The sequence below is a fragment of the Saimiri boliviensis genome, chromosome 2, assembly GCF_048565385.1.
Source record: "Saimiri boliviensis isolate mSaiBol1 chromosome 2, mSaiBol1.pri, whole genome shotgun sequence".
In the NCBI taxonomy this organism is placed as follows: Eukaryota; Metazoa; Chordata; class Mammalia; order Primates; family Cebidae; genus Saimiri; species Saimiri boliviensis.
In genome coordinates, this window is record NC_133450.1 from 189,594,174 (window position 1) to 189,617,193 (window position 23,020).

The 23,020-nt window shown below is 47.2% G+C and overlaps 2 protein-coding genes across 4 annotated transcripts in view; one reads left to right on the forward strand and one right to left on the reverse strand.

Moving 5' to 3' along the window:
• Positions 1–941: 941 nt before the first annotated feature.
• Positions 942–18,351, forward strand: POLR1E (RNA polymerase I subunit E). The gene is made up of 12 exons (XM_003940057.3): positions 942–1,121; positions 1,690–1,793; positions 2,873–2,949; positions 4,938–5,023; positions 7,386–7,444; positions 8,232–8,376; positions 10,150–10,257; positions 10,844–10,940; positions 13,025–13,158; positions 15,762–15,843; positions 16,621–16,752; positions 17,957–18,351. The coding sequence occupies exons 1-12, from the start codon at positions 1,046–1,048 to the stop codon at positions 18,114–18,116; spliced, it is 1,260 nt and encodes a 419-aa protein (XP_003940106.1). The 5' UTR covers positions 942–1,045; the 3' UTR covers positions 18,117–18,351.
• Positions 18,352–20,659: 2,308 nt separating this feature from the next.
• Positions 20,660–23,020, reverse strand: part of FBXO10 (F-box protein 10) — a 60,997-nt gene continuing 58,636 nt past the window's right edge. For all 3 annotated transcript variants that reach the window (XM_039474790.2, XM_039474789.2, XM_039474788.2), the window contains one exon: positions 20,660–21,402. In XM_039474790.2, the coding sequence (XP_039330724.1) occupies positions 21,231–21,402 (172 nt within the window). In that variant the 3' untranslated portion in view covers positions 20,660–21,230. The remainder of the gene's footprint in view (positions 21,403–23,020) is intronic.

The following is a 23,020-nucleotide window of genomic DNA, read 5'->3' on the forward strand; positions in this document are numbered from 1 at the left end:
AGACGAGCACAAGTCTGTCAGCTCCCAGTGCATTGGCTTACAGTATCTTTCTATTAGAAATCCTTTGACTCTCCAGCCCCCAGAAAAGAAGTGCTGCCACGACACCTGTTGCACACAGCCCACCTCCTTGCCTCAGTGACCTAACGGGGGTGGACCCCTTTTCTGTACATGACCCTCTACTACTGTGCGTGGCCCACCTCTCTGCCCAGATGACATAATGGGGGGGCCCCCTCACTTGTGACTCACGTGATTATGTATGCCCTGTCACTAAGCCTATAGATAATGACCTAACATAATCCTTCCCCCTGCTTGTACCTAATAAATACAGATGCTTCTAAGCATTCCGGCCCTCGCCTGTCTCTGCTCACAGGTGGCATGGCCCCGAGTCCAGATGCTCTCCACCAGTTCTTCAGTGTCTTGTCTCTTTAATTCTTGGATCCTGCACTTCAGCACAGCATAAGGGACACCCCACGATCCTGTGGGACCCAACAGCCCTACAGTGGACAAAGCTTGTACCTAGAGCTGGATGTCCTCCTGTGTAGGTGGGAGGCTCTCCAGAGAGTTCCTCGCCAGCAGCCGCATTTAGTTGGGGCTCAAGCAGTTCCGATCAGAGAATTCTAAATTTGAACTTGGTCTTTCAGGTTTTGGGAAGATGTGTTTGTCACTGCAGGAGAGAGAGACAGAAAGAGACGATTCTCTCTCTAGATGGTGCTAAGCGGGAAGAAAGCCCACAGGAAGCTTAGACTGAAGTCGCAGGTCCCTTTGGCGCCTCGGCCTCTGGACCTACAAAACCCAGAGTGGCGGAGAGCGCTGAGCCAATCAGGTGCTGCGCCTCGGCCGGCCGTGCGGGGGGTGTGGCACCGCGTAGGTGGAAACCACGCCTCTCCACGCGGGGGGCGGAGCCACGTGGCTCACGCACCTTGGGCAGTGCCCGGCGGAGCCACGCCTTTTCCGCCAGCGGCGTGGCCTGGGCTACCCGGTGTTTAAAAGAGCTCTCGCGGCTGTTGCTATCCTAACTCGTGTGCTTGGAGGCCAGACAGTCGACATGGCGGCAGACGCGTTGCCGATTGCGAAGTGGCTGTATTGTGGGGCGCCCGCTGGGAGTCAGAGAGCTGCATTGGGTAAAGACGGCGGAGCTGGAGCAGAGCTCCTCTAACCCTCTCAGCTTCCGTCTCGGTGCTTCAGCTGCCCTCTCGCCCTCCGTTAGGTCCCTCCCAGAGGTGCCAGGACCCCCCTGGTCTCCACCACTCTTTTGGGCTCGATCAGGACTCCCCTCTGAAATCGCCGTCTGTCGCTACCTCCCACCCGGAACATCCCAGGCACCCGCTCTCCAGGGCTGTGTCCAGGACCCTGCTGTCCCCTCACCCACCAGGTCTCCCACCTCCCCCATTTCCCTCTTTTCACTGGGCAGGGGTTCTTTCTGTCACTTTAGGTGTGGACCAGGCCTTTGCTGCCAGGCTCCTACGCCCAGACATTCCCATGTCACTCACAGCCCCTCCCCAGGGTTCTCACACCTCCCTATCCCCTCTTCTCAGCTGGCCCGGATCTCCTCCAGTTCCCTTGAGATCAGGACCCAAGCTTCCTTGCCATCCCCATTCCGACACTCCCTCCCTCCCAATGGCAGTCTGGTCCCGCCATGCATTATGTGTCCTTCTGCTCTCATTGCATTCTTGGGCTACACTCTTACAGTCCAGTTCTCCAACGGGAAGCTGCAGAGTCCAGGCAACATGCGCTTTACCTTGTATGAAAACAAAGATTCCACCAACCCCAGGAAGAGGAATCAACGGATCCTGGTAAGTGCATTAGTTGCCAGGTGCCTCCACCCTGGGTGTGTGTGGATGTGGGAAGGAGTGAGGGGAGGAAAAAGGGAGTAGCAAAAGGACCTTTGAAGAACTCTGATGCCCAGCAACTTGGAATGTGGGGACAGACTCCATCTTTGATTCATTTGTTCTCTCAACAAGCATTTATGGAACCCCTTCTGTTCCCTGTGCTGCAAGCTTCTAGGGAAACAGCCAAACTAGGCCTGGCCCCACTCGGAGAAAGTTCATACTCTAGAGCAGGGTTTCTCAACCTCAGGACTATTGACATTTTGGGCCAATAATTGTTCGTTGTGGGGACAGCATCCCTGGTCTCTACCCACTGGATGTCAGTAGCACCAGAGTGGATTTTCCTGGATTGAGAAGCTCAGCTCTAGAGAGATGAGAACTGGCTGTGAGGGACACTTTTACACAAAGCTCTGAGGCCATGTGGGAAGAGTACAGGGCAGAGTGAGCTCAGTGGGAGGAGAGTTCTCTGCCAGAATGCCTTCCTTGGGGAGGGCATGTTGGAGCTGAGCCTTGAAGGATGGAATGAGAGTTTGGCAGTCAAGGTTTGATGTTCCAAGTGGAAAGGATAGTGAGGACAAATGCAGAGAAGCAGGAAAGCTTGCTTATGATTGGGAATTGAATCAGTCATGGTCTTGAGTGTATATAAAGAATAGCCATGGGAGAGATGGGCAAAGAAGATCAAAAAGGGCTTGGACTTTGGGCCAAAGAGAGATTGCTGACAGAATCACTTTGTTGCATACCTATAAGTGCTAGAAGCCCAGGGCCTCTCTCTCAAGTCCTGTGGTAGAATTCCCCCAAGAACTTTTCATACCATTTAGAAGCTAGCAATATCTGAGGCTTCTCTTTCAAAAGTCATCTTGCTTTCCCTCCAGGGACACCCTGTATTCCCTTAGAGATAGTGGGGCTGGATCATCTGCCAGAGATGAACTAGTTCTAATCCATTGTGGGTCTGGATTCTAAAGCTTCAGCAAATGTAGAAAAGAGAGATGATGCTTAATACCTTTCAACATTGGTGGTAAATGGAGTTTCCCCTCTCTGCATTTTAGGCAGCTGAAACAGATAGGCTTTCCTATGTGGGAAACAATTTTGGGACTGGAGCCCTCAAATGCAACACTTTGTGCAGGTAATGGCAGGGGACGGGACAGTGGGAAGGGTGACGGGGATGGGAGTGGTGGCAGCATTGGCACTGCTGTTTCCAGTCTGTTTTAGGGGCAGCAGGGGAAATCTAGAGAGGTTTACTACTAGATGTTCCCTGTGTTCTTCATAGACCCAGAGCCTTCCCCTCCCAGCCTATAGACATTATTATAAAGAAAAGAGAACTTAAATTTCCTAAAAACCTCATTTGTAACCTTATTTATAGCTGTCTTATTCCAAAAGGCAGCTCTCTCCATTAATTTGGAATGTGTGACTAATGACAGGTAAAGAACTTGGTAGTGTTGAAGGGTCTGGGCTGGGAAAGAGGAGCCTGGGATTCCTGTCCAGCTGTGCTGCTGATTGACTGAGTGGCTGGGCAACTCTGCCCATCACTAACCCCTAGTCTTCTCCTCTGTACAATGGAGATTGTCCAGCCAGAACTGTGTAACTCTCGGGGGCTGACATGATGAAGACAGGGCCCCTTGATGGCACCCAACAATGAAACACAAACCAGGCCCTTTCAGAGCCCTGCTAGACCATACTCCAGTAGAGGTCAGATTGGTGTATAGATGCTCTGAACTATTTTTTTTTTTTTTTTTGAGACGGAGTTTCGCTCTTGTTACCCAGGCTGGAGTGCAATGGCGCGATCTCGGCTCACCGCAACCTCCGCCTCCTGGGCTCAGGCAATTCTCCTGCCTCAGCCTCCTAAGTAGCTGGGATTACAGGCACGCACCACCACGCCCAGCTAGTTTTTTGTATTTTTAGTAGAGACGGGGTTTCACCATGTTGACCAGGATGGTCTCGATCTTTCGACCTCGTGATCCACCCGCCTCGGCCTCCCAAAGTGCTGGGATTACAGGCTTGAGCCACCGCGCCCGGCCTGCTCTGAACTATTAACCTGTACTCTCCCCTCTCAAAGATGCTCTAGTTCTGATTGCTCTCCTCCCCATTTACTTGGTTTTGCCACCGTAAAACTGGTGTGCCATAAATTCTAGTGTAATTCTAGATTCCTACACCCCTAAAGAGTTTTTCATTATAGTACAGCAGCGAGCCCAAATGTGATCAACTAACAGAATCACCTGGTAGCTATTTTTTTTCCCCCCCCAGAACTACCTCATATCCCCCCATCCCATCCCATCCCATCCCATCCCATCCCATCCCATCCCATCCCATCTCATCCTTTCCCATCCTTTCCTTTTCCCTCTCCCTGCAGAGAATTGCTTTGGGGTAGAGGGAAGGGGAGATTATTGTTACCCATGAGTAGGTGATACATTCCTCAGGTGTGCGGGCAGAGAGAAGGTTGACAACTTTTAAACAGGAAAAGGGCCAGGCGTAGTGGCTCACACCTGTAATCCCAGCACTTTGGGAGGCTGAGGGAGGCAGATGACCTGAGGTCAGGAGTTCGAGACCAGCCTGGCCAACATGGTGAAACCCCATCTCTACTAAAAATACAAAAATTAGCCAGGCATGGTGGTGTGCGCCTGTAATCCCAGCTACTTGGGAGGCTGAGACAGGAGAATTGCTCCGGGAGGTGGAGGTTGCAGTGAGCTGAGATCGTGCCACTGTACTCCAGCCTGGGAGACAGAGCAAGACTGTCTCAAGAAAAAAAAGAGGCCAGGTGTGGTGGCTCATGCCAGTAATCCCAGCACTTTGGGAGGCCGAGGCACATGGATCACCTGAGATCAGGAGTTCGAGACCAGCCTGACCAACGTGGAGAAACCCCATCTCTGCTAAAAACACAAAATTAGCTGGGCCTGGTGGTGCATGCCTGTAATCCCAGCTACTCAGGAGGCTGGGGCAGGGGAATCACTTGAACCTGGTGGCAGAGGTTGCTGGCCACCAGGATCGTGCCATTGCACTCCAGCTTGGGCAACAAGAGGGAAACTCTGTCTCAAAAAAAATAAAGGAAAAAGGAAGCTGTACAAATAATATTTTTGAATAATCCATTGCTACTTGTATTATTCCTTCTTTACTCAGGCACTTTGTGGGAATTTTGAACAAGACCTCTGGCCAAATGGAAGTATATGATGCTGAATTGTTCAACATGCAGCCACTGTTTTCAGGTAGGTCCCAGTCATGAAAGCTGACAGAAACACTGCAGAGTTTGGGTTTGCTGGATTAACTGGCTTGAGTTTTAGATTTATAAAACACATTTTATAGTTATTTTCATTTATTTATTTTATTCTTTTTTCTTTGCTTTGTCTGTGTTGAGAGAATGGTTATATACATATCGTGGTGTTTTTTTTGTTTTTTTTTTTGAGATGGAGTCCCACTCTGTCACCCAGATTGTACAGTGGTGCAATCTTGGCTCACTGCAACCTCCACCTCCCAAGTTCAAGCAATTCTCCTGCCTCAGCCTCCTGAGTAGCTGGGACTACAGGAGTATGCCACCACACTCGGCTAATTTTTATATTTTTGGTAGAGACAGGGTTTCACCATGTTGGCCAGGCTAGTCTCAAACTCTTGACCTCAGGTGATCCACCTGCCTCAGCCTCCCAAAGTGCTGGGATAACAGGCATGAGCCACCGAGCCTGGCCTAGAGGTTTGTATTCAGCTTGCACTTACTGATGATCTCCTGCACCAGGTGTGAGGCTGTGGATATGGCAGTAAGCAAGACACAGATCCTGTCCCCATGGTGTTTAGAGGCTTGAGGTGGGAGGTTCATAAAAGCAAGCTATGCAATGATCAGAGCAGAATATTAAAGGACATGCCTGATATAAAATCTTTTCCATCAAAGACCTTTCTTAATTCTTAACCGTTATAGGTAGGATAAAGAGGTTTTAGAATTTCTGGTAGACAAAAAATTGCTTATTAGGTTGTATGGTAACTTTCATGTTGAGAACAAGTCTCACTCATTTGGGGAAGATCTATTTTTTTCCCTAATCTAGTGGAAGAATTTACATTGCTTCTCTGCTTTGTCATCTTAGAATGCTTAGGGCTAGAGTGAGACCTTCCAAAATAATAAAGAAGAGCGTCAGAGTTAAGGAGCTTCTGTTCCTTAAATCTCAGAATTTGAATCCTTAGTGATGCCCTTACATATTGAGAACCATGGCAGGACAGGGTAGTAGATAAGAATCACTGGGATCATTGTGAATCTGCCTGATACCTCAGAGGCATTACTTCCAGCTTTATTCTCTCAAAACAGTGCCTCCACCCCTTTTGAGAATCTGATGAGGACTTGGACCTGCTTCTGAGAAACATATATAACACACAAATATATATATGGGATTTTTTTAAAATACGGAATTTTCCACCTAATTTTTTTTTTTTTGAGACCGAGTCTTACTTTGTCACCCAGACTGGAATGCAGTGGCGCCATCTGGGTTCACAGAAGCCTCCGCCTCCCAGATTCAAGCGATTCTCCTGCCTCAGCCTCCTGAGTAGCTGGGGTTACAGGTGTGCACTATCATGCCTGGCTAATTTTTTTATTTTTAGTAGAAATGGGGTTTCACCATGTTGGCCAGGCTGGTCTTGAACTCCTGGCCTCAAGTGATTCGCCCACCTCAGCCTCCCAAAGTGCTGGGATTACGGTGTGAGCCACTGTGCCTGGCCAAATTTTACACATAATTTTAAAGGGCTCTTGAGTCCTGACACCCATCTGTGAATTTCCTAGGGGTCCCCCTGCTTTGCAAACATATATAACTATATTTAAGTCATCTTCCAATTGTTCTTATAAAATCCAAGGAGGCAAGGAAAATTGTAATTTAACATGATTAAACAGATTTTTGTTTTTATATGTAAGAAATCTGTAAATAGGAATTTATTCTAGCTAGTACACACACACAGATAACATTTATCTTAAGTCCTTATTATGTGCTAGTCACTGTTCTAAGCACTTGTGACGCACACAGCAACCTCTGGAGTAAATACTGTTGTTTTTCTTTTTAACCAATGGTGAAACTGGCAGAGCTTAGATGACCTTGTCATGGGTGATGTCTGAGATAACAGGCAAGGCCACTCAAGAGCTTGTGCAGTTGTCTGCTAGGTTCTGCTGCCCCTTATTTGAGTAATTTGTAGATGATTAGAGAGCATCGTATAAATACCACCACATACCTCATGTTCATGCCTGCTTTTAGGTCTTTCATCAAGAAAGCAAAATTATTTCTTCAGAAGAGCCAAGGACTTGTTTTCTAATCCTGTCTGCCACCACCTGGTGAACTGACCTGGGGCGAGTCATTTCCAAAATGAAGAGGTTGGGCCTGATGTCCCCTTCATTTGACTCTCTCATTTACTCTCCAAGTTCTTTAATTGTATACTAAAGCTACATATTAAATATTCACAGTATACACTCACGTTAGGCTCAGGGAAGTCCTGTAGTAAAAAAATCTATTATTCTTAGATAGACAAACGAATATTAAACACTATTACTATTTGTAAGCCTTCCACTTCCCTTTTCTTTCTGTCTGTTTTTGTGTGTTTTGATAGATGAATCAGTTGAGAGTGAACTGGTACAAGAGAGTCAGACCAAAACTTACAGAGAAAAGGTGAGTGTGAGAAAATGAAGATGTGGGACCTTAAGCAAGTTCCTTCCATACCTTGGTTTTTCCTTCATTAAAATGAGCTTACTGAACTCAAGCGTCTGCCTGGCTGCTCCCAGTTCATTCAGCCTGTTTCTCTGGACAGTTAGTTTGTACCTGCAGAAGCCTTCTTGGTCCCACAGAGAACAGTCCCCCTTCCATCTGGGGCACACAGCTCTGTGCCAGTGTTTGGTGTTGGTTCTCTGGGCTGATACAGGTGTAGCATGATGCTTATTTTTAGGATTTTGTCCAAGTTTTGGAATATATTGGTTGTAGCCTGAAAACTTTCACGTTAAAACAAAGTAAACTTTATGATTTTCAGTGTAGAAGGTCCCTGCAAAGGTCATCTCACCCAAGTGGCAAATTGATTGAATCTCTGGTGCTATGTGGAGCACTGTATTGAGAAGGGGTGTGAGGCTACCTTTTGGCTCAGGGGGAAGGAGTCAGTGACCTCTTAGCCCTGTCTGTTACGGATATAGGATGGGAGAATGGTAAGCTGTGTGCTACAGATTTACCGCCCTAATTCTAGTCAAGTCTTTTTATTTTACTGATGGAGATGTTGTTGATCGGTCAGTCTGTTAATAGCATTTGGTGCTTACAGCAATCCTGTGAGGTAAATAGGTGCGATTCAGCCTTATTCACAGGTGAGGGAGTGATGGCTCCAGGATGCTGAGAGTGTCCCCATAGTGACACAGCTAGGAGGAGCAGTGCCTACCTGTCCTGTCTCTGGTAACCAGGTTTATCTCTTACACAGATGGATTCTTGTATTGAAGCCTTTGGTACCACCAAACAGAAACGAGCTCTGAACGCCAGGAGAATGAACAAAGTTGGCGGTGATTCTTTGAATCGTGCGGTGGCTAAAGCTGCAGAGACTATCATTGATACAAAGGGTGTGACTGGTAAGCGTTTGGAACTTGGGGTAAGAGTCTGCCCATAATGACAGCTTTTCTTCTCTTGAGATCTTTTACCCACCCACAGATGGAATGCTGAGAGCTAGGGCTGGGTTCCTTTCTGCCTGTTGCTGAAGGCCTTCTCAGAGACAGGCTCTGGAAGTAGTAAGAAACATCCGACATGGCCTTGTCCTCTAGTGATCTCACAGTCAAGCACAGGGACAGGCACGGGATAGATACGTGTGTGCTTTGGTCATGGTGCTGGGGTTACAGCCTGCAGGGCACAGAAGAGGGAGAAGGCCTCAGGTCTCTCCTTGTGAGTTGTAGGGAAGCTTTAGTCAAAAAGGCTGATGTGTTGATGGAAATGAGCCTCCAGAGGTGGCATTTCACTTTGGGATTGGTGGCTCTTTTTCTGGTATTCAGTAGCTGGAGTATTTAATTGTATTTTAAAATTTATTTTAAATAAAATTTAAAATTTAAATACAGTTAAATTTTAATTTTAGGCTCACGCCTGTAATCCCAGCACTTTGGGAGGCCGAGGCTGGCAGATCATCTGAGGTCAGGAGTTTGAGACCAGCCTGATCAACATGGATAAACCTCGTTTCTACTAAAAATACAAAATTAGCTGGGCGTGGTAGCACATGCCTGTAATCCCAGCTACTCGGGAAGCTGAGGCAGGAGAATTGCTTGAATCTGGGAGGTGGAGGTTAGAGTGAGCTGAGATCTTGTCATTGCACTCCAGTCTGGGCAACGAGAACAAAACTCCATCTCAGAAAAAAAAAAAAGTATTTATTGTTCAAATACATTATAAGAACGGAAGAGCAAGTTTATATAAGAGCAGCTTTCTTTTTACTGTTTTCAGAGATGAGGTCTTGCCGTGTTGCCCAGGCTGATCTTGAACTCTCGGTTTCAAGCAGTCCTCCTGCCTCAGCCTTCCAGGTCGCTAGGATTATAGGCACACACCACTGTTACTGTGGGCAGGGCAGTTTTTCTATTAAGAATGGAATTCTAGTAATTTTTGGAAAATCTTTCCATATCCTATGATTATATACATTTCAACAAGTTTATAGATTTATGTATGTATGTATGTGTGTATGTATGTATGTATTGGAGATGGGATCTTGCTGTATCACCCAGACTGGAGTGGAGTGGTACAGACATGGCTCACTGTAGCCATAAACTTCTGGGCTCAAGTGATCCTCCTGCTTCAGCCTCCCAGTGGCTGGCACCACAGGCGTCTTTTGGAGAGACAGGGTCTTGCTATGTTGCCCGGGCTGGTCTCAAACTCCTGGGCTCAAGCCCTCCTCCCGCCATGGCCTCCCAAAGTGTTGGGATTACAGGTGTGAGCCAGCCATCGCACCTGGCCACGTAGTTATTCTTGTAGGGCAATTAGTGTTACATTCTGAAAGGTTTCTTTTGCCTACAATGTGTGGCAAAATATATTAGAAGTTAAGCCATTAAAGGCTATTTTGGATGCTCTTCACTTTTTCGTTTTGTATTATAAATGCTTGTTAGCGCAGCTGTCTCTCCCAACTCTATTGTAAGTTACCTGAGAAGAACTTTGCCACCTCCACCTTCTCCAGTGCCTAACTTGTGTTTGTTCATGAGTGAAGATGGCCGTCCTGAAGCAGTCAGCCTGATGGGGAGGCCAGGTGACTTTGCCAGATGCACTGAGACTCGGGGTTTCCAGACCATTTGTGGTCTCAGGTGCACAGACTGAAAGGAATGTTGTTGAACCTGAAGCAAACAGGGTGATGCATGGATTGTTTCTTTATTAAAAAGCTCTGGTCAGTGATGCTATCCACAATGACTTGCAAGATGACTCCCTCTACCTTCCTCCCTGCTATGATGATGCAGCCAAGCCTGAAGATGTGTATAAATTTGAAGATCGTATCCTTGCAGTAGAAAAGCTGCTTTATTTGACAAGTTGGGATGTTTGCACATGAGTGCACAGTCAGGTTCTCTGAGGGTGTCTGTGTTCTTGTGGCTTTTACAAGAACTCCTTCCAAATCTTTGCAGTTGCCCAGTGCTCTTGCCAGGAGGTCAACTTGGCTTCACTAGCTAAGGGACCAGCCCCTGGGATTCAAATCCATTCCTCAGCAAAATGCCAAATGCCCACAGCTCAGACCTGTGGGGGTCACTCTCCATGGATAGTCAAAATACAACTTTTGAACCAGCTAAATGCCCAAAGTCTAGGGCAGACCAGTTTTGTAAGAGGAAGGGTTGGAGCTTAGAATTTCACCACTCTGTAGGTTCAGCCAGAAGGAAAAGGCCTGCAGTGGCTTTGTGATGAGAAAAGGCAGAAAAGGCTGGGCAGGGAATGGGCTCTGGGCTGGGAGTCACCGAGCTCTGCCCTTACGTGATCTGCCCTGTGTGATTGCCTCTCTGAGCCTCAGTTTCCCTGTCTGTGAAAGAGATGATCAAGCTAGTTGGATGTTTCTATTTTGGTTGGATTACATTCTTGACCTGTAACTAGTTCTTTCCCCTGCGGAGTATGAAGCTCTTCAGAGTCCATCTGAAGCTTTCAGGAACGTCACATCAGAAGAAATACTGAAGATGATTGAGGAGAACAGGTACCCCAATTTGGGCAGATGGGGGCTCCGGGGAGTGCTGTTGGGACACAACAGTAGTCAGACACTGAGCAGTTCCTTTGGGTGTCAGTCAGTGAGTAGGTTTGTCTGTTCAGCATTTGAACATGAATAAGCCAGAGTTTTCTTGAATGTTTGGGCTTCCAGGAGCTGTGGGTCACATTCAAGGGAGAGGGTTGGTCTCTGAGTGCTTGGGACCTGCGACAGGGCAGAAGTTGGTGAGGCCTTCTACTCTGGGGCTGGGAACCAGAGCTGCTTGTGTCACCCAGTGTCATGCTGATGCTGATTTTCATTAGTAGGGCCCAGATGCTGGCCTGGGAATGAGTACTGGCCAAAGTGATGGTTTCTCTGTGAGGATATGCTAGGCGGGCTTTTCTTTTCTTTTTTTTCTTTGAGAAGGAGTTTCGCTCTTGTTACCCAGGCTGGAGTGCAATGGCGCGATCTCGGCTCACCGCAACCTCTGCCTCCTGAGTTCAAGCAATTCTCCTGCCTCAGCCTCCTGAGTAGCTGGGATTACAGGCACGCGCCACCACACCCAGCTAATTTTTTTGTATTTTTAGTAGAGACGGGGTTTCACCATGTTGACCAGGATGGTTTCTATCTCTTGACCTCGTGATCCACCCACCTCGGCCTCCCAAAGTGCTGGGATTACAGACATGAGGCGGGCTTTTCTAACATTAAATTTATGTATTTAAAATAGTGTATATTTTAAATAATTCAGAGGTTATTTCCTTTTTCATCCCCTTTTCGCATTAAAATAGCTTCTTTTATGATGGTGAGTTTTTTTGCTTTTGAGTTTTTTCTTTTAATAATTTCATTTTGATGATGAATTGTCAATCTGAGGTTTGTTCCTCCCATTTTTGTTTTAAAATTTTACTGGTCAGTGAAGTCCAGTGCCTTTCCAGTGCCTTGGAATTATTATTATTACATTTTTTTTTTTTTTGCTTCAAAGATTTATTTCCAAAGAAGAGCTCAGTACTAGTTTGTAGTTGTCTGAATGCGATTGTAACTCAGGGGCAGGTGCAGGAACGAGCTCTGAGCTGGGAGTCTGAAAACAGTCCTCGAGCTCTGCCCTAATCTTCCCTCTTGAAGCCTCAGTTTTTCCATCTGTAAAATGAGGCAGCTATGAGATGATCTTGAAGAGCCTTTCTATCTCTGTGAGTCCAGGGGCTTGCTAGCAGTAGGACTGCATGAAAATAATGGTGAGCATTGACTCAGCCCTTCCATTTGTGCCAAGCACTGTTCTAAGTGCTTTACTGGCATTGTCTCTTTTCATCCAGAAAAAAATCCTTAGGAGGAGACTACCTGTACTATCACTGGCCCCAGTTTATAGGTGGAGAAACCAGGGCACTAGATGTCAAGAAACTTGCCCAAGCCATTAAATGGCAGAGAAAGGATTGAAACCCAGGAAGGCTGCCTGCAGACTCTATGCTCCTGACAGTGAAAACAGAGGTCAGCAAACTATGGCCCACATGCCAAGTCTGGCCTGCTGCCTGTGAATAAGTAACATATAAATAAAGTTTTATTGGAGCACACCCTGTTCATTTACTTAGGTAATATCTGTGACTGCTTTTGCGCTACAATGGCAGAGTCAAGTAGTTGCAACAGAGGTGGTGTGGCTTCCAAAGCCTAAAATATTTACTGTCTAGCCCTTGATCGATCCTTGCTCTAAACCGTGTTCCTCCTGTTATAAGGAATGCTGAGTGTGCTGGTCCTTCATCAGCTGCTTTTGTTCGTGGTTTGTTTTTTTTTTTTTTTTGAGACAGGGTCTTGCTCTGTCACCTAGGCTGGAGTACAGTGGCACAAACACAGTGCACTGGAGCCTTGACCTCCCGGGCTCAAGTGATCCTCCTGCCTCAGCCTCCCGAGTAGCTGGGACCACAGGCGTGTGGCACCAATGCTGGCTAATTTTTTGTGGAGCTGGGATCTTGTCTTGTTGCCTAGGCTTTCATCAGGTGTTGAGTGTGTCGGGGGTGAGAGGTGCCTGCTATTCTCATTGTAAGAGGGAAATAGTTCCTGACAGCACATCTTACTCTGACACAGGCCTCCCTTTCTTTTCCTTGTTTTAGCCATTGCACGTTTGTCATAGACGCACTGAAGTCTTTGCCATCAAATGTGGAGAGCCGAGACCGCCAGGCCCGATGCATATGGTTTTTGGATACCCTCATCAAATTTCGAGCTCAGAGGGTAGTAAAGCGGAAAAGTAAGTCTATGATAAACATTTTATTCTAATCGTTTCCAGTCTATTATTTGTCTATAATTCTTAGATGAGTTCTAATGAGAGAAGAAAATGGATATGTCTGTCCAAGTCCATCAACTGTGAGATTCCTGCCAGTACTGCTGACATGTCAAGGGGACTTGCCAGGCCTGTTTTTCTCTCTGGATCTCCCATTTTCTTAACTGAAAATTGGGGCATAATGGATTATATGATAGTTCAGGGCCCTTCCAGAGCTGACATTTGCTACTTCTATTCTTCATTAGGCGAAGTAGATTATCCGGGTTAAATGGAATGAAAACTTTAAGGGACTGTTAGAACAAACATCAGCCACTGTGTGTGTGTGTGTGTGTGTGTGTGTGTGTGTGTGTGAGAGAGAGAGAGAGAGAGTGTGTGTGTGTGTGTGTAGAGAGAGCTTATATATATGTATATGAGATACACATACGTATCTCGAAGGCTTATGGCAGGTTTGTGTTGTGTCAGCTTATTTCTAACTAGAGTCAGTCTGATGGTAACCCAGTGTCACTTGTAGCTAGGACCCTTTGTGGGTCACACATTCATACCTACCCAGAGTTGGAAACCCAGGAGATGTCTGTGGTTTTAGGGAAAAGGTGTGTTTAGTTGTTGTTACTGTGACTGGGCATCCAATAGTCTATACTGTTGTTTTTCAGTATAGTCATGTGTTGCTTAAGGATGGGGATGTGTTCTGAGAAATGTATCCTTAGGAAATGTTGTCATTGTACAAACATTAATAGAGTATATTTACATAAACCTAGATGGTATAGCCTACTACACACCTAGGCTATATGCTATAATCTGTTGCTCCTAGGCTGCAAACCTATACAGCATGTTACTCTACTGAATATGATAGGCAGTTGTAACACAGTGATATTTGTGTGTCTAAATATATAAACAGAAAAGGAATAGTAAAACTATGATATTATAATCTTATGGGACAGCCTGGACATGGTGGCTCATGTCTGTATCTCAGCACTTTGGCCAAGGTGAGAGAATCATTTCCAGGCAGGGGTTTGAAATCAGCCTGGGCAACATAGCAAGACACTGTCTCTACAAAATTAAAAATATTAGCTGGGTATGGTGGTACATGCCTATTTTGGAAGGCTGAGGCAGAAGGAGTGTTTGAGACTAGGAGTTCCAGGTTACAGTGAGCTATGATTTCATCACTGCCTCGGTGACAGCAAGACCCTATGTCTAAAAAAATCATATGGGACCATTGTCACATCTGTGGTCTGTCATTGACAAAAAAAAAAACAACAAAAAAACACTACAATGCGGGGCGTGACTATATATCCTTAGTCATTTTCTTTTTTTTTTTTTTGAGACAGGATCTCACTCTGTCACACAGGCTGGAGTGCAGTGCTATGAGCTCAGCTCACTACAACCTCCATCTCCTGAGTTCAAGCAGTTTTCCTGCCTCAGTCTCCCTCGTAGCTAGGATTACAGGTGGGCGTCACCACACTCAGCTAATTTTTGGTTTTTTTTAGTAGAGATGAGATTTCTACATGTTGGCCAGGCTGGTCTTGACCTCCTGGCCTCAGGTGATCCACCTGCCTTGGCATCCCACAGTCCTGGCTGGGATTACAGGCGTGAGTGACCTCACCCAGGCTGTATTTGCTTAGTTGCTTTTTTTGAGATGGAGTCTCACTCTATTGCCCAGGCTGGAGTACAGTGTCACAATCTCAGCTCACTGCAACCTACGCCTCCTGAGTTCAAGCGATTCTCCTGCCTCAGCCTCCTAAGTAGCTGGGATTACAGGTACACACCACAATACCTGGCTAATTTTTGTATTTTTAGTAGAGGTGGAGTTTCACTGTGTTGGCCAGGCTGGTCTCAAACTCCTGACCTCAGGTGATCTGTCCGCCTTGGCCTCCCAAAGTGCTGGGATTACAGGTGTGAGCCACCTCGACCAGCCACTTATTTCTTATTTTCACATTCCAATTCCACCTTTCCCTCTCTGTCTCTCTGAGCTTTCAGCACAATTTTGTTTTCTAACGTCGTGTTAAATCTGCGTCCTGCTGGGACGTCTGTGGCTCACACCTATAATCGCAGCACTTGGGGAGGCTGAGGTGGGTGGATCACCTGAGGTCAGGAGTTCAAGACCAGCCTGACCAACAAGGAGAAACCCTGTCTCGACTAAAAATACAAAATTAGTCGGCCGTGGCGGGGCATGCCTGTAATCCCAGCTACTTGGCAGGCTGAGGCAGGAGAACTGCTTGAAGCCAGGAGGCAGAGGTTGCAGTGACCTATTGTGCCATTGTACTCCATCCTGGGCAACAAGAGCAAAAGTCTGTCTCAAAAAAAAAATTCTGTGTCCCTGGGCCTCAGGCTGTGGTCTTTCTTGTCACCGGCCCCTCACCAGCATCACTCTTGCAGGGAGGTCTGCCAGCAGCAGCACACCGAGCATGTTTGCATTTTGCCATGGCTGTTCTGCTTTGTGGGTCTTGCTTCTCTTACCTCCTGGTTCTTGGTCATTACAGTGGCCCAACTGTTGGCCTTTTCTCTCAGCTCATGGTTGAGGTGTGGCCTGAGAGTTTTAAGAGAAAATGATCAAACTTAACTTTGTGTTGTAGATGCCCTGGGACCTGATATTCCCCACATCATCAACACCAAACTGCTGAAGCACTTTACCTGCTTGACATACAACAATGGCAGGTCAGAGGGTGGTTTCTGGGATTTTTCCTGTGCAAGGGAAAGCAGGTGGGGGAGTAAGGAGCGGGGGCATGGACTCAATTTCATGTCCACTGATATGCAGTGCTAAAGAGACTGCTGCCATTTGGAAGTCTCCTGGGGCCCCAGTAAGTCTAGCAAACGCTAAATATTACTCTGTCCTTTTTGGAAAAGTATTGTCTTTTGGGAATCTTAGAAGCTCTGGGAGGTCCTACAATAGAGACTTGTTTTACTTCACATACTTCTTTTGAGGAGCCCTTCCTGATGTCCCACAGAGCTGGTGTTCTGCGGAAAGGCAGTGTCGCATAAAACGGCAGGCCAACTTGGGGACTTTGGGGAAAGACCCACAAGCAGTGCCCCTGGGCTTTTCTTCCTGCTATCTGCATGGAATGTGTTTTCTGCTCCTGGGTGTGCTTGGAAGAATCAGCACAGTTGATTTGGGAATGACTGTTTTCCCAGCAGCCCTGCTGTGCAGGTGGGACAGACTCAGAGGGCCCTCACCAGCTCGAAGTGCTAGTGGTGCCCAGGGAGCGTGTAGGCCCAACTTTCTCTTTCCCCCTCAGAGGGAAATGTGGACTGGCACACTGCTCCACTGTGTGTGAGGCCCAGGAACCTTGGGAGGGCAAAGAAGCCATCCATATTCCTTTTCCTTTTCTTTAGTTCCTGAGTGCATATGGGAATACGCTTGGATGTTCTTATTTTGCTTTTGGAGAAATTGTCTTAGACTTTAATTTTGTTTCTTCATTGCCACTGATTTTCTAGTTTACGGAACTTAATTTCGGATTCTATGAAGGCGAAGATTACTGCATATGTGATCATACTTGCCTTGCACATAAATGACTTCCAAATTGACCTGACAATGTTACAGAGGGACTTGAAGCTCAGTGAGAAAAGGTGAGCACAACAGAATAAAGAGCTCCCTGCAGGGCACCTTGATGTCTTACTTCTGGTACCACTGGAAAGCATGAGGTGCCACTAAGGGAACTGAGGATTTTTAAATGTGGGAACAAGTTGGAACTAGAGGTCGATTTTCAGTGAATCAATCATTGACTGAATGAGCAAATAGACATTACTGAGTGCCTTCTCTTTGCAAGGCACAGTCTTAAATTATGTCATTATCTCACTGATTTCCCTAGAAAACAATTGAAGAATCAGGTTTAGAAAAGTACATGACTTTCTCAAAGTTACCCAACCAGGAGGGGAGCAGCTGGACTTCAGATGTGAGCCTTTCCATAACATTCTGTTCCTGAATAACCAAACAGCCTCCATTCTCTGAATTTCTGTCACTGGGGAGAGGGATTTTGTATGGTTCTGAGGGTGCAGCCCAGGGTGGAAGTTGTAGGAGAACTCAACTTCCACTTAGTAAGAAGAGCTTCCTCAGAATCAGATGGAAGGGCTTGCCCAGGGGAGGTGTTCAAGGTGGAACCACTGTTTGGCAGGGATGTCATGTTTGCACTTCTCTGACCTGACTGGGAGAGCTGGTGGTAGGGGTGACCTTTCGGGCTCCCTCTAACCTTGTAGAGGAGATTCAGACAGTAGGGGCAGAGCTGCCCGGGAACCTATAACTGTGGGGTCAGCTGATCTTTGTCAGTGATATAGGGGCATGTGGTATCCAGGGACCCAGATGGTGTCTAGGAGAGCCAGTGAACACACCTCTGTCTGGACTCTCCTAGCAGTCCATGGAGGGACAGTTCTGAGAGTTGTCCACAGACTGTGTTCCCACAGGCACTGAGGCTGAATAAAGAGAACAGGTACTTGGAACTTGTCAGATTCTAGCAAGTGCTCAATGCTGATTGCTAAAAATTTGGTTATGGGTGGTAAAGAAAGTTGTCCATAGGGCTCTAAGATACTCTGGTTTTTCATCACCCACATGGATCTTTCGAACGGCAGTGCATTAAAATGAAATTGTCTGTCTGATGGCTCCCAGTGGGTGAGGGGACCTTGCCTGCCCCTCTGCCTGGGGCTTTGCTCCTGCTGGCAACCTTTGGGATTCTATCTTTATGGCCTGGAGCATGAATGTGCTGCTACCTTTTGCCACACCTCCCTGAACAGTCACATTGAGGAGTCTCTCTGATTGTTCTGTCTGTGTCTTCCTTAGGATGATGGAGATAGCCAAAGCCATGAGGCTGAAGATCTCCAAAAGAAGGGTGTCTGTGGCCGCCGGTGGTGAAGAAGATCACAAACTGGGCACCCTGTCCCTCCCGCTGCCTCCCGCCCAGACCTCAGACCGCCTGTCAAAGCGGAGGAAGATTACCTAGATGCCTGCTTTCCAGATAGGAGATTTTGGCTGCATCGTAGCCACTGGCTGGTCCTATTCATTTCCATTTTTATTTTTTAAAAAGGAAAGGTCCGGACATGGTGGCTCACACGTGAAATCCCAGCACTTTGGGAGGCTGAGGTGGGAAGATCACTTGAGCTCAGGAGTTCGAAACCAGTCTGGGCAACATAGGGAGACCTTGTCTCTACTGCAAAAAATAAAAAAATAAAAAGTCAGGCCTGGTGGTGTGTGTCTGTAATCCCAGCTGAGGCAGGGCAATTACTTGAGCTTGGGAAATCAAGGTTGCAGTGAGCTATGATTACGTGGCCTCACTCCAGCCTGGGTGACAGAGTGAGACTTTGTCTCTAAAAAGTAAAATAAGGAAAAAAAGAAGCCTTGCTTTGGCACAGGTATGAAGCCAGAAGCCAGAATCTCATTGAGCTGTCCTATGCAGAAGTATAAAGTGATGGTCAGGTTGGACTTCATCTCTTTCCTTTGGTGTTATTGCTGTGATTATAAATGGCAAGTTTCCCATGTTGGTTCACCTGTGTGGGGATTTGGGAGGGTGGGGCCTGGCTCAGGCTCAAAGATTTCATCAGGCTGAGTCATATCTTATCTTTTTTTTTTTTTTTTCCGAGGTGGAGTCTTGCTCTGTTGCCCAGGCTGAAATGCAGTGGCATGATCAATCACTTGAACCTCCACCTCCTGGGTTCAAGTGATTCTCCTTCCGCAGCCTCCTAAGTAGCTGGGATTACAGGTGGGTGCCACCACACCCAACTAATTTTTGTATTTTTAGTAGAGACGGGGTTTTACCATGTTGGTCAGGCTGGTTTTCAACTCCTGACTTCGTGATCCACCCACCTCGGCCTCCCAAAGTGCTGGGATTATAGGCGTGAGCCACTGCGCCCATCCCAGGCTGAGTCAAATCTAATGGATGAAGGTTTCCAAAGAGAAATGTGAAGTGACGTGCTTAGGTCTGGAAGAGCCAGTGGAGTACATGGTGAGGAAGGAGGATCAGGTTCAGCACCCCTGGAAAATGATGCTTCAAGGCTTTATCAGAAGCTAACTGGGTCACCATTGTGATGGGGTTCTTACACACCAGTAGGGTACAGCCTGTTGTAATGGGGTGCAGCCAAGTCAGAAGAAGTGGTGACCCAACTTCTCTGCCTGGCTGAAGCCACATAGAAGGCAGGGGTCAGCTTTGAAAACCACACCTTGAAGAGGATGAGTCAGTCAGTGTTTAGTTCAGAAAATAATTTGCTCTAGGTAATTTTTTTTTTTTTTTTTTTGAGACAGTCTCTCTGTCTCACTCTGTTGCCCAGGCTAGAGTGTAGAGGCGTGTTCTTGACTTAACTGCACTCCAGCATCAACCTCCCAAGTAGCTGGGGTTACAGGCACCACCACACCTGGCTAATATTTGTATTTTTAGTAGAGACGGGGTTATACCATGTTGGTCAGGATGGTCTTGAACTCCTTATCTTGTGATGTGCCCGCCTTGGCCTCCCAAAGTGCTGGGATTATAGTTGTGAGCCACCATGCCTGGCTGCTCTAGGTATCTTAAGAAAGGATTTTACTATACGGATAGGGTGCTATAGAATTCTGAGATAGGCTAGAGGACTGGGAATTGGAAGGCTGCCATCAGGACTGCTGAGTTTAAGAACACACTGCTGGGATTGCCATCAGGGGACTCGGAAGCCCTTTCTACTCCGTAACTGCTTCTGGAGATTCAACACTGGGATGCTGAGTTCAGCTACCCATGCATTCAGGGTTTGCATTTCCACCACCTTGTCAGCAAAGACAGCCAGAAGAGCGGGCAGCTGGCCTCCACCTTGCTTCCTTCTGGTGCACATACAGTATATAGGAGCCTGATTCGGATATAGAATCCTAGCAGCAAGGGAGTCTTTGAAATAGGTTTCAGCTCACCAACCTCTAGTTACAGGAGGCATTCTAGAAGGACATTAATGGATACTACCTGCTAACCAATCGTATGTGCCACTGAGGAGATGGAGAAGCGGTGTCCAGAGGGGTGCTGTAAGACAGGAGTGTGACACAGGAAGGCTTAGGTATATGGCCTGGGCCCATCCTCAGATCTCCAGGGTCCTGCTTCAAGTGGGAGCAGCTGAGATCTGTGATACTCAGCACCTGGAAGGCTGGGTCAGTGAAGGGAGGGAGGGAGAGCTCAGCTCTTCTGAGAGAAGTTTACCCAGCACCTAGGGGCCTCCATGAGGGAGTCAAAATAGAAAGGAGTCTTGCCTGAGCTTTGAGGCAAATGCTACTTGGAGCATACTTTGTCTTCCTCCAGCAGAGGTGTGGGCAGGGAATCGACTTGCCTCTTTAAGCCATGAAAATCAAGTATGTGACGACTCCTTGGAAAATATCTCTCAGAAAAGGACTTCTAATGCATCCTCAGGGTAGAATATGTGATTACTTTTAAAATTCAGATGGGTTTAACACTTTGAGGCTTAATTTCTGGGAATGACTGGACACAGCTCTCCCACCTATAAACCCCAGTATATGCCCAAACCAAGGAAAGCCTTCCAGAAATGCCTCTTTTAAAATATAGAACTTTATTTTGGTTATTGAGGTTTTTGTTACTTTTGGTTCACAGAAAAGTCATTTCTTAGAAAATAGTAAAGGCAGCATTTTGTACAGCGACTCACATTGGGGCCACCAAACAAGTGCAAAGGACAGTGCCAGGGATAGAAGAGACCAGCACTCTTGTGCCCAATGTCCTCAGGGAGAAGCCAGTGCTCCTGGCTCCCTCTACCCCCTCCCATCACACCCAACACAGCAGCACCTAGGGCCCGATAGAACCAGCCATGCAGCCAAGTGCACGACAGCGACCCCTGCAGGCTGGTGAGGGCCCCACAAGAAAGGCCGAGTGGGAGGGGATTGTTCAGGCTGAGCTGGCCCTGCATCCAGCCCCCTTCCTCAAGCTGTGGGGTCTGAGCTCACCTGGCTTTGGGACTTTGACACATTCACAGTATGGTTCAGTAAAGTTCCCTGGGAGCTGGCCTTCCTCTCCTCAGGCCACTAATCCCACCCCAGTCCCAGGCTGGGATCTGGGGACACACAGATGTGGCCCTACCTATGGGGAGCACACAGGTCTGTGTCCTCACAGGATGGTGCAGAAGACACTGCGGTTGCTGTGGTAACCACCTTCCACGCGGGCTGTGATCCTCGTTGCCATGACTGTCACCTGCCCATTGTGAGCTGCTGAGGGGCATCTGAGAGAGTTTTCGAGGTGGGGCCGTGCTGGTGGGTTCACCAGGCGCCATGTATCAGACCTGGAGGTGCAAAACTGAAGTCAGTGAACGTCTGAGAGGTCTGCAGCGCTGCAGTGCACAGCACAGTCTTAACTTTGGTTCCAGATTGGTGGATCTAGGTGTTGAAATCTGGATGTAGGTTCTATCTTCCAGTTTAGTGTGAGCCCAAAGAGGTGGGATACTGGGAAACTAAGGGGCAAAAGTCCTGCATTCCACGTCCAGCCCTGCCTTCAACTCTGCACATAACCTTGGATAAGGTCTATGGGCCTCAATTTTCCCACTTTGAGACAGGGTATCACTCTGTTGCCCAGGCTGGGGAGCAGTGACACGATCATTGGCTCACTGCAGCCTCAACCTCAACCACCCAGCCAATTTCCCCATTTTAAGTAAGAATGGATAAGATCATAGGGTGGTTGTTGTGAGACGGGGTCTCATTATGTTGCCCAAGCTGATCTTAAACTCCTGGGCTTGAGTGATCCTCCTGCCTCAGCCTCCCGAGTGGCTGGGATTACAGGTGCTTGCCACGGTGCCCAGCCTTTCTTCTTTCATTTTCACTTCTTTTCAGCTCTATGACCACAAATGTTTAGAAGCTTTGTTAATAATCTCCAAAAAACTACAAACCACCTAAATAGCCCTCAGTTGATGGGTGAATAAACTGTGGTACGCCCATACAGCAGAAGACTACCCAGCGATCGAAAGGAATGAATGCCTTACACACAACACCATGAATCAATCTCCACTGTGTTAGACTAAGTGAAAGGAGCCAGATTCCAAAGACTACATACTACAGGATTTTTAAAACTTTTTTTGAGATGGGCTGGAGTACAATTGTATGATCTGGGCTTACTGCAACCTCTTCCTCCCAGGTTCAAGCAATCTTCCTGCTTCAGCCTCCTAAGTACCTGGGACTACAGGTGCCCATCACCACACCCGCTTAATTTTTGTATTTTTAGTAGAGATGGAGTTTTGCCATTTTGGTCAGGTGGGTCTTGAACTCCTGACCTCAGGTGATCCAGCTGCCTTGGCTTCCCAAAGTGCTGGGATTGCAGGCATAAGCCACCACACCTGGCCAGGCTTGCTTGCTTGCTGCTGCTTTTTTTTTTTTTTATAGAAAAGGGTTTCACCATGTTGGCCAGGATGGTCTCGATCTCCTGATCTCGTGATCCACCCGCCTTGGCCTCCCAAAATGCTGTGATTACAGGCGTGAGCCACTGCGCCCGGCCCAGGAATTCTTTTATATGACATTTGGGAAAATCCAAATCTATTGGGGATGGAAGTTGGTGAGTTTCCAGTCATCCAAACCCTTATAGAGAGTATGGAGGGGCGGGGGGAAATCAAATCATAGTGAATCTGTGGTCAGAGTTTTCTGATGCTTGAGTTACAAGGAACCAGCTTTACACACACCAAATTTCTATTTGCTTAAGGCCATTGTCTTACATGTATTTTTATGATAATCATATTACAATGAAAGGATTGGAAAGGTGTGGACAGAATCAGAGGTTGGCTACTAACAGGTGAGTAAAAAGGCCTCACCTCTGCTGGGAGGACTGTATGTGTTTGACTTGGCAGCAGGGGAGCACTACCGAGAAGGAGTAATGAGAGGCTAGAAAAGACAATTATGACCTCAGGGTGCACATCG